Here is a 12,297-nt window from a genome sequence, read left to right as displayed (position 1 = left end):
ATTCTGTGGTATTGGCTTTAGAAGAAATAGCTGAGTGGCCAGACAAAGAAACGTCTACTTGTAGCAAGTTGTGACTAAACACCTTAATTACATCAGAATTCCTCATTACTCTTTATGTAATTGAACATGTTTTTGCATTTACCACTCCGTTATCAAAGTTGCTGCAATCAGTTAATATTGATTTAGGCAAAGCAATATTACTGGCTGAAGATTGCTTAAAAGAGCTTAAAGATTTACGTCATAAAGCAGATAATAGTTTTGCAACTATTTTTGCAGACGCAAAAAAAATATAAACAAATTATTTGGTTTAGAAATAACAAAACCACGCATAACTAGCAGACAAAAAAATAGGGCAAATTTTGAAACTAAAACAACTGAAGAATATTTCAGAATATCAATATTTATTCCGTTTTTAGATTGCGTCTTATTACAGTTAGAAGAGAGATTTGTTAAACATAAAGATATATTACAATCATTTAACTGTCTGATTCCACCAGTAAATAAGAAACTTGATAATCAACTTCAAAGTCTTAAGTATTTGGTAAATTTTTATAAAAATAATTTAGAAAATTGTTCATTTACTATGGTTTCTGCTGAACTCAAACTTTGGTATAGAAAATTTGAAGCCTGTGCACCAAAAAAATATCCGAGCTCCGCTCCCTAGTAATGTGTGATCAGGATATATTTTCCAATATATTTATACTGTTAAAGATTTTTGTACTTTACCTGTAAGCACAGCAACCCCTGAAAGAAAATTTTCTACACTTAAATTGTTAAAGACTTACTTACGAAATACAATAAGTGAAGACAGATTAAATGGTTAAACTCTTTTGTACAGAAATCTCAGTTAGTGCCGAGGAAGTACTTAACGAAATGCAGCTTAAATCGAGGAAACTTGATATTGTTATTTAATTTTATTTGGCTTTTTTTGGTGTTTTATATAGATACCTAATTGAGTTTTGATCTTGTTTAGTTTTTTTAGGAGTCAATTTGTTTTTGTTACTTTAGAATAATTTTTTGTTTGCCTTGTGCCTGTTTTACTATCCATATATTATATTAGTATCTTTTATTTTTCTTTATTTTTGTAGCTTTTAAATTAATAAAAGCATTTTAAAAACTAATAATAACTAATTATTTCTCCCTTCCTGATGAATAATACCATATCTCCGATAATAGGCCAAAAAAATTAACTAACATACACATACATACATATGTAAGTATATTGTATATTAAATGGTGATAAACGATGTAGCCCCCCCCAGGAATGAATCCTGGATACGCCACTGAGGCCGACATAGTGGAGCTCTCAGAACTGTACGTACAGCTGCAGTTGAAACAAATGTTTTAGATGCTGTCATTGAGGTCTGAAATATAGCTCGAGAATTTCAAGACTACAAATGTACAGTAAATATCATATTTCAAGAGCAAATACTCTATCCATACCACTTGGAAAAGGTATATGGTTTAAGCGCGAATGATTATCTCGCACAATAACACAAAAAATTTATGATGTATTATAGTTATTATTATGTAATGTATTTAAGTTATATTTACCCAAATCGTATTGCAAGTGGCGGCCTCTAGAGGTTTGGCGATAAAAAATAACGCACTCGACAAACTCAGAAATGCTTCTCAAGCAATAAGGAAAAATAAATAATAAAATTGTAACTTTGACATCCTGTATCTCGCAAATTATCAACTTCTGGACAAAGGTGTGTTAAGGTCAATTCACATATTTTGGTCTATAGTTTCGAGATTTCCCAAACTGTCACAGACACCCTGTATAAGTTCAAACTCAAATAATATATCTATTGTCTAACAGGAATCTATTCCTAATCACTAAGACAATATATGATAATTTAAGTGATAAAAATGCATATGTAAACAAAAATAATAATAATCGTCTCTTATTGAAAATAAAAAAGAAATTACAAACTTATACAAATAGGCGATATTAAGCTATACAGCCACTCTTACACATAACCTACCTGTAAAGAAAATAATTTTGAGAAAAATTGCAATTCACAGAGAAAAAAAAACAAAACCATGATAGAATTTAATTTAAATAAAAAAAAAATCGAAAACCAACAATTTTAAAAAAGTTACCAGCATCTTTTACTGAAAATATGCTTCACCGCTTATGTGATTCTCCGGCCTACAGTTCCATCAAACGGTCAATCATTATACTCATATAACATTATATGCCCAGCTAAATAGTTAAAAATTTTAATCACTTACTGTCAGAAAAAGAAATATATATATGCGAAAACATAATGCCTCAAATTACACAGGCTACATGTTAAATTTAAATTAAACTTTCAATTTTTTAGATACTGGTTCATATTTTTCAATGTTAAATACAAATCTGCCGCAAATTCTTTGCACTCGCTGGATTCGGTTTATTGTAGCAACTTCCAGACAAGGGCCATAAATAGTACAGCCGTAATTAAATATCTAAATTACCAGAGACTCACATAGAGATTTTCTTAGATTAAAAGTGCATTTTTGATTAGCATATAGAATATCCATCGTAAAATATCACCTTCGTAATAACCCGGAAACATTATTATTACATTTTAAACACATAATTTTATTATTTAAACACATAACAGTTTTGTCTCTGTATATATATATATATATATACATATATATATATATATATATATATACATATATATATATATATACAGAGTCTTTAGTCAGAATATATATATATATATATATATATATATATATATATATATATATATATAGTCTTTTGAATAATGGTTATTGTCTTCTTTGTTTGTCTAAGTCTGTTTATTTAAAAAAAGTTTTGTCATGATATTTTATGTTTTGACTCCTTTAGGGAGAGAGTTTTTTTTTATTTTTGTTTCTTATTATTTATTTTGAGTCATAGCACTGATGATGGCTATTTGTTAGCCGAAAGCGCTTTGCTAGTAGAAAAATATATACACGTTATACAAATCACTTCTCGCATTTTATTATTGTCTACAATTTTTTCATTATTTGTAAAACAAATATTTTTTAAGGCAATCTTGACCTCGTTTTGAGCTTCCAAAGAGTAAAAAGTTTGATTTTCTAGCATTGAATGTAAGATTATGAGATATTGATATCATTGACATGTATATCATCAGCGTATCCATGAACCGAAGACGAATTAAGCCAACAAAGGTCCCAATATTGAGCCCTGTGGTACACCAGTATAAATAGGAGAAGCGGTTGATAATTTTATAATTAAAAACAATACTCTAATTTCTTTCAGAAAGATAACTATCAAAAAATCTAATTGAGATATCACTAAATCCAATAAATTTTAATTAAGCACAAAGCAAATTGTGATTCATAGTAGCAAAATCCTTAGAGAAGTATAGCAATACCAATGCTGCAACTTCTTTGGCATCAATTGATCGGCTGATGTCATCTATTACTTTTAATAAAGCTGCTATGGTACTGCGAGACTCCCTAAATCCCGACTGCAGATCAAGAAGTACATCATTTTCCATGAGGAACTTCACAACCTGCTTATGTATAATTTTCCTCAATATTTTAGTCACCACAGGTAGTGGGCTAATGGGCCGAAGATCCGCGAGTTCCAATGGACTGGTCGTCTTAGAAATGGGATGCACATGCGCCATCTTTCAGAGTGTAGGAAATACACCTTTTCTAAATAAAAATTCACAATATGAGACGTTTGTGATAATACTTTAGGCATACAGTGCCCTAGCATACGAACTGATAAAGAGTCATAACCATTCATCCACCTCATTTCTACAGGGTACGGCAAAATGATCTCCTACAATTTGCGCCGCCACTGAGCCTGAAACACTAAAGAGGGAGCCACCTTAGCGTAGTCGGTTGGCTGCGCGCGCCTTGCCATTTCTGTTGTCGCCATGAACTGACGGGCGAGCATCGTGCCTTCGTTATCGAAACATTTTTCAAAAGTAATGAATCTGTGGTTAATACACAAAGAAATTTTCGTACTCACTTCGCGCTTGGTAGACATGACCCAGTTCCAGATCGCAAAACAATACTGTTTCAAATTTTAGAGCTACAGGTTCAGCCCTAAAAAGAAAATCAACTGGTAGACACAGAAGTGTTCGGACACCTGAAAACATTGCAGCTGTAAGAGAAGCAGTTAAACGATCTCCTAGACGTTCAGCTGTTAAACATGCCTCTGCTTTGCGTTTGTCAGATCGTTCTGTGAGAAGAATTTTGCACACCGGTCTGAAGTTCCATCCATACAAAATGATGATCGTGCAAGAACTTAGTGAACGGGACTGGGAAAATCGCCGAGAATGAAAAAACGTCCCACAAAACGCGCTTTTAATAACGAGTGACGAGGCTCATTTCCATTTGTTTGGCTGTGTGAACAAGCAGAATTTTCGCTACTGGGCACCAGAAAATCCGCGGCAGCTCCATGAAAGGCCACTTCACAGCCAACGTGTTACCGTTTGGTGTGCTGTTGGCTCTTTTGGTGTTTGGAGTCCCTATTTTTTTGAAGAACGAGGGGTAACGGTTACCGTAACTGCTGATCGATATGTCGACATGCTACGTAATTTTTTGGAACCAAAACTTAGGGAACTTGAACATCCGGATGTGTGGTTTCAACAGGATGGGGCTACAGCTCATACGGCAAGAAGGACAATGGACCTGTTAAGCGAAATGTTTCTAGGACGTGTAATCTCGTTACGTGGAGACGTTGGGTGGCCTGCGCGTTCAACCGATCTTGTCCCATGCGACTTTTTCCTTTAGGGCTACCTAAAAGAGAAGGTTTTTCAACATCATCCCCGAACCATTGACAAATTGAAAGCAGCAATACGCCAAGAAATTACAGGAATGTCGCCTCAAATTACTGCTCGAGTAATGGAAACTTTCAGAAATCAGCTTCGAATGTGTGTCGAAAGAAATTGTCGCTACTTGGACTCTGTAATTTTCAAAACTTAATAAAAATAAAATGGCATACCATATATTTTTAGTTAATAAAAGTAAAATATAAATAGCATTTACATTGGCGTTTTTATTAAAAATCAAAATGTGGGAGATCATTTTGCCGGACCCTGTACTAGGCAAATCGAATTCAGATTTGCTCAAAATGAAACACTGCAAGTTTCTATACATTTGAGCAGTACGACGACAATTTGTATTAAGCTTATTTGCAATCTTGCAAAAGTATTAATTCATATAATCTGGAGTAGTAACATTGAGAGGAATTTCTTTGTTTTTGTTAATTTTTATGCCTATATCACCTAGTGCTTGCCATCCCTTTTTATTGCTAAAAAAAACAAAGTCTTTTAGTTCTCTTTATCTGGTGCCATCTTCAATAGATTTAGTTCGTTTAAATTTAAACAATGATTTATCTCTTTCCCTCATGATGAGGTAGCCATGGAGCCTTTGGTTTGTTAACACGAATGGTACGTAGAAGCGCATGCGCCTTAAATGAGCCAATCCAATATTGGTTACAATATTGGGTTAAGAATTCTACCTTTACATTTACATCATTTGTCTGATAAAATTAATGCCAAGATATATTGTTCAAGTATAGGGACAGAGATATTAAGGGTACATTAAACCGGAACAGTTCTTTTTAATGAAACCAAAGATGCACTAATAAAATTTGCCATAGCTATCTTAGTTATTATGCTACAGGGTGATTTTGAAAAAAAAATGAATTTTCAGTCATCCCCTGTCCCTAAGTTCTTGTCAGACATATTAAGAAAGTAAAAACTGATATTTGTACATTGTTTTACTTAGAATTCAATGGCGTACTTAAATTTTCTTTAGAGGTCACCGTTTTTGAGATATTGACATAACCTTTATTTTTTTAATGGACACCCTATATATTTTTTGAAAACCTGTTTCCGCTTGCCAAGAGCTGTTTAAAGATATAGTATATTATATATTCATTTTTATAAACAACGTGACAAAATGATTTTTCTATACATTGATAATAGTAGGGAGCCATTGATAAAAATCTTTTTTTTTTGGGTTACCATGGCTATCCACTAGTATCAATATAAACCGAGGAAAAAAATAATTTTTTCACGTAAATATGGAGTATGTATATATAATATGCTATATTTTTGAAAAGCTCTTGGCAAGTAGTAACAGATTTTTAAAAAAATATATAGGGTGTCTTAAAAATTAAAAAAAGTCAATATCTCAAAAATTGAGTATGTCACTGGATTCTACGCAAAAAATCTACAAATATCAGTTTTTGCTTTCTTAATATGTCTGACAATAATAGAGTGACAGGGGATGACTGAAAATTCATTTTGTTCATTCTGTAACACAAAAACTAAGATAGCCATGGCAAATTTCATTAGTGCATCTTTGGTTTCATTAAAAAGTAGCACGCTGTCGCGAGAATCGCATCTCTTTATCTTTCATAACAGAGAAATTCCATAAGACGTACGAAAATTTAACACCCTGTACATACCAATATGGCTGAAACGTGTTATAGTTCATTTTTTATTTCGTATTTAATTCTTAGTGTAGCTATGTTTGTTAAGGTGTAACTCGATGCATAAAAATAGTCAACTGATTATACACGTAAGTTGATTAGAAATATGTATTTATTTATTGCTACTTATTTAGATTTTAAAAGTCGCGCCAATATTCCGACTTGACCTAGCCTCTAGCGGCAAGGATTTCTTATTTATTTATTTATTTATTTAAGTACAAGGCTCTCCTACAGATAGACTAAGCAATCCAATAACAGGAAAGCACAAAATATGTTATGAATTTAAATACAAGTAACCGCTTTGCCAAACATTACACAATACACATGTTCACCGAACCCAACAAATACACCTAGCAATATAAACCTAACTAACTTATTTAACTTATCTCTTATAAACAATAAAGAAGCATATACAGTGCATCCCAAAAGTAATGTCTAAATTCATTAAAAATTCAGGGGTGTGTTTAAAAAAAAGCTCTGGCCCGTTTTTTATTTTAAGTTGCGCATTTTTGTACGTGATATTTGTATACACAGGGTTGCTCAAAAATAAATTACGACCATCAACTTAATTTTTTCAAATGAAAGCACCTTTTTTTATTTCATCTTTGAATATCGCGTGGAATTCTACGCAGGAATCTAATCAGAATACCTAGCAGGCCATTCGATGGGTCCTTTCCTTCCTATCCACCGATTGGGAAAGGTTTCATCAAAAAATGTACGCACAGTGGCAGCATAGTGCGGAGGAGCGCCATCTTGCTGGAAAATTAGTTCTTCGTCAGGATAGTCTGGGTCCAATGGATTTGGAAATAAAGCTAGTAATGCTGGAACTAATTCAAATTGGAGAAAATCGAGATACACTTGTTCCCTTAAAGTCTGTTCAAAGAAAAAGGGACCTAGTACTCTTCCGCGCACTATTCCACACCACACATTTAGTTTTTGAGGGTACTGGGTGTTTACTTCCATCATCCAATGCGGATTTTCTGTTGCCCAATATCGACAATTTTGTCTGTTCACACTACCATTCAAACAGAACGTGGCTTCATCGGAAAAAATAATATTTGTTACTAAACTATTATTTAGATTGCACATGTTTTGTAAGCGTTCACAAAACTCATTTCGCCTATCGAAATCGTCATCAAATAACTCTTGCACAGGAATAACTTTGTAGGGGTGATATTTGTGCTTTTTAACTATTCGGTGAACTATAGATTTCGCCATGTGTAAATTTGCCTCAATCTGTGACAGAGGAGTGCATAGATTTTCTTCCAAAAAAAGCAAAACGTCAAGTTGTTCATTTTCATCTCGAGCAGGACGACCAGATTTCGGCAGATCTCTAACATGATCGAATTCTCTAAATTTAGCCTCTATTCTACTCAACACCTTTTGACATATCGGAGGACGATCAAGATGGATTTCATTGAATAATTGAGCAGCTTCTCTTTGAGTACGTGTTCTATCACCAAACCCAACCATGCACAGAATTTCTATTTTTTCTCATTCCGTTAACTTTACCATTGTGAAAACCGCAACTTTGCTCGTACACTTCACATTTGACAATATCTGTTTGGCGTACAACTGTCATACAGTTTCTATGAAAATACACGGTCACCAAAATAAAAAATAAAAAAAGGTGCTTTCATTTGAAAAAGTTAAGTTGATGGTCGTAATTTATTTTTGAGCAACCCTGTATATACAAACGTCACGTACAAAAATGCGCAACTTGAAATAAAAATCGACGGGTCTAAGCGTTTTTTTTTCGATCACACCCTTGAATTTTAAATGAATTTAGACATAACTTTTGGGATGCACTGTATACACATGAATAATGACGATAGGAAAAATACGACAATATTTATCATTCCTTGCGAAAGTAGGTAGAATTTCTTAAGTATCGCTTAAATGAAGCCATACTGGAGAAAAATATATCATTATTCAAATTAGTTTCTTGAAAATTATTCAAACTACGGGCGCATCTGAACAATGGAGAGACAAATAGTTTGAAGCATATCTTGAGATGCTAAATGTCGATCTATTACGTAAAATATAAGGATTAACGTTGATATGTAAATTATCCAGACAGAAAGGGCAGTCTATTAAATAAGGCAGTCAAAATTGTTTCTACGACTCTCTAAGGGCTTAATACCATAAAACTTGTTATCATATGTTATCTAAGTTATTATAGTAAGTAAAAATAAATTTCTTTCTATATGAACGTCGAAGAGCAATCCAACGTCACACCTAAATCCTTAATAAACTCTACATACTTCAAGATAGTGCCCCCGAGATAGACATCACATTTGTTTTGTGTCTGAGATGGTTTTCTGCTAAAAAGTATAGAATGACATATTCCTGGATTAATAAATAATTTATTTAAGGTCCAGTACCTTTCAAAACTTGCAAGATCAGATTGCAAAGCACACAAATCTGATACCTTCTTAATTGTTGTAAAGATTTTTAGGTCATCTGCATATGCAAGATATTTACAAATAGAGAAACATTGACCAATGTCGTTTAAAAAGATTGAGAACAAAATCGATCCCAAATGAGAACCTTGCGGTACTTCTGAAGTTACGGTTGTACGAGAAGACTTTACTCCATTTATGACAATGTACTGAGAGCAATTCGTTAGATAACTTTTTATGAGTTTGAGTAGGGCTCTGTGCACACCGAAAGTCTCCAACTTCACGAAAAGTGTAGGATTATGTACCTTATCAAAAGCCTTGGAAAAGTCGATGTACACGGCACAAGTTTCCAGACCCCTATCCATACTTTCGTTTATACTCTGAATAAATGGTATTAAGTTGGTTATTACCGATCTTTTTTGGAAAAAGCCATGTTGGTTACCATCAATAGCTTCTTTAACCTTAAAGAATAATTGTTTTAACAGCAAAGATTCAAATAGTTTACCAAAGTGACTAAGTAGGGAAATAGACCTGTAATTCCGTACAGAAGTTTTTTCTCTAGACTTAAATACTGGCACAATTTGGACTTAAAAAAAATTAAGGAAATCCGTCTGGGCCATGTCCCTTTTTAGGATCCATCGATATACGTGCGGATTTAATGTCATTTATATCAATATTGTTAACTACAAAACATTCTTGATATTAAGTACGCTCAATTAAAGTTGGTGTATCAGAAGGTTCAAATACTCCACTAAAATACTTAGAAAAAAGTTTACTAATGTCAACACAATTCGAAGCTTCCTGATCATTAAATTTCATTTTTATTTTCAAATAGAAACGTATCATCCATTTTTCTCTAAGAGACCAAACGAAAACAAAACAAAGGTAAGAACGGTCAGTCACGGTCTCATCAAATCCATATAATTTTTTCAAAGCTACACGTGTTTCGCTCCTATCGGAGCATCATCAGGCCTAGACCTACACAGATCACATTACAACATGTTGTAACATGTTTAATTGCTTTGAAAAAATTATATGGATTTGACGAGACCGTGACTTTGTGTTCTTACCGTTGTTTTGTTCATTTTTATTGGTAAGCGTTTAGTGTTTTTTTTTTGTTGTGAAAAAATTACCAGAAATATTTAACGTATTTGACAATGTTTATTTCTGTTTCATAAATATAATCTTTGTAATCATTGCGTATATTAATATTTACTGTTTTGCGTAAATTTGAAAAGAATGTAGAAATTTATTAGCTGGACCACTGGAAGATTCGCTAACCTTCAACGGGTCTCCAAAGATGTCGCGCAGTATGTCTGCTAATCGCGTCACCGAGATGATTCTCGAATGATAAAAAAGCTAAGATGTAAGCTGATATATTTGAATCGGTTAAGATCGTTGTATTAGAGATGTTTCATACAAGTATGCTGTTCCGTTTATGGAAAGAAAAAATTAAGTCAAATTTCATTAAGCAGACTTTATACTTTACAATGCTCAATATGAAATTATCATGTAACTATAATTTAACATTTAAAGCAATGCTAAACCTCAACCATGTTATCATTGAGAAGAAACCAGCACCAAAAAAAGTTTCTGTTATATATTTTGCCCCAAAAAGTAAAGTAACATAATTACGTGCCAAAGCTCAGGATGGAATTCGTTCCATCGATTAAAAAAAAATGACAAATTCAAAGTAATATCTTCTAGTCTTTTTAATAAACATATATTAGTGTCAATTTATTTAATTTAAATATTGTTGTGTATTTACCATTTTGGCTCAGTAACGGTGATAGATAGGTATTAGTGGCTATCTGTTCCACATCAGTTTCCTGAACAACTTTATATCCAGGTTGACATTTTACTTCGGGGCAAACTTCTTTTTCTGTTGTAGTTAATATTTCAGTTGTTGTTGATGTAGTTTGACCTAAAATAGATTTAAGTTTATACAATAAAACTTAAAATAACGATTCTACTTACAATTAACTTCATCATCTGGACAGTCTTGTATGCCATTGCACCACAAAGTAGAGTTTATACATATGCCGCTCGTTGGACAGAGAATGGTACCTTCAGGACATGGTTGGCAGGTGCACTGACATGTACTGGTGACTACACTTCTTAAGCCTATGAAAATATTAAATTAAATTGCTTAGTTAGGATAATATGGAGAAGTTTCATTACCTTCTTTACAAGCAACGCAGTGTTTGGGATTGCAATGTGAGACACCACCAAGCTTGCAAATACACTCGGAGCAATCTTCTTTTTCAAAAACTGAACCCACTTCATAAGCTATGTGGCCCACCATGCAGGGGCATTGGGTTCTGTTTACGCATTTTGTGCCATCAAACCATTGATCAACTAAGCATCTAAAATATTTAATTATAAAAGAAATTTAATGTTTTATAAAACATATTTGTTAAATGAATTAAAAGATAAAGAAATTTCTTATTACCTGCATGTATCTAGTTCCATATTAACGACTTCTACACCTGGACAATTGTTGCAAGGTATTATCATTCTGGATTCCTCAGTGGTTACTGGTATAATTAATGTTGGGTAAGGTTTGAAGCAGCCATGAATTTCGAGTCTCAATTGAATTGTGTTTTGCCATTTTATTGGGATAAGTTTTAAATATCTACAAAAAATTACTCGTCTTTAAAAATAAACAGTCAAGTAGAATTGTCTTTTTTTTTAAGATGCTTTTTTCGACTTTAATCGTTATAAGATATAAAAACCGGAATTATCAATCAAACAATCAAATGCTTTATTGTTAGAAAATTTACATTTTATCGACAAAGCTAAAGAAAAAAAAAACAAATATAAACAAATAAACATAAAAAAATACTTAGACAAAATACACACAAAGTAAATAGGTACATAACAAAACAAAAATACTGTACAAATTATCAGATTGTACAATTTGGTCGAAATACATAAATAAAATTATTTTTATATACAAATATACACACAATTATATGTACTAAATTGTCAAAAACCTTAATCTCAAAAAAAAAACATACAATAAAATAAAACACACAATAAAAAGCAGGCAAACATTTTGCAAATAATAGGTAACTAATAACGCCAGTGTGTGTATAGGGCTTTTTGCAGTAGTAAAGATTTTAGGGCATTGTAAAAACAACTAAAAGTAGTCATCGATTTTATTGCGGAAGGCAGATGATTGTGCATTTTTATTGCTGCATAAAGTATAGACACAGCATAAAGAAACCAGCAGTCTCACTCCGCTCGAAAATATAAGCGAACTAATAGCATCCTTAGCCATGCCGCAGCCATGTTCTCCGGATGCCGAGCTCACTGTTTATCGAACTGTGTTCATAGGTGTATCACCTAGTTCAGCGCCGTACTTAGTGACTATTTTGATAGCGTTTTTACAAAGCGTAGCGTTTTTTATAAAAACTTTTGTATTAAAAG

The 12,297-nt window shown here is 32.8% G+C and overlaps 1 protein-coding gene across 1 annotated transcript in view; it reads right to left on the bottom strand.

Annotated features, from left to right (window-relative positions):
* LOC126740857 (hemocytin) overlaps positions 1–12,297 on the bottom strand; it is a 279,897-nt gene that overhangs the window by 72,996 nt on the left and 194,604 nt on the right. Inside the window, exons 40-43 of the mRNA XM_050447026.1 lie at positions 11,318–11,500; positions 11,047–11,231; positions 10,843–10,989; positions 10,634–10,789 (exon numbers count right to left, since the gene is read on the bottom strand). Of these exons, the coding sequence (XP_050302983.1) occupies positions 10,634–10,789; positions 10,843–10,989; positions 11,047–11,231; positions 11,318–11,500 (671 nt within the window). The remainder of the gene's footprint in view (positions 1–10,633; positions 10,790–10,842; positions 10,990–11,046; positions 11,232–11,317; positions 11,501–12,297) is intronic.

This window comes from Anthonomus grandis, chromosome 10 (genome assembly GCF_022605725.1).
Source record: "Anthonomus grandis grandis chromosome 10, icAntGran1.3, whole genome shotgun sequence".
Lineage (NCBI taxonomy): Eukaryota > Metazoa > Arthropoda > Insecta > Coleoptera > Curculionidae > Anthonomus > Anthonomus grandis.
Note: the sequence above shows the minus strand (reverse complement) of the source record. Positions and strands in the feature narration are given on the sequence as shown.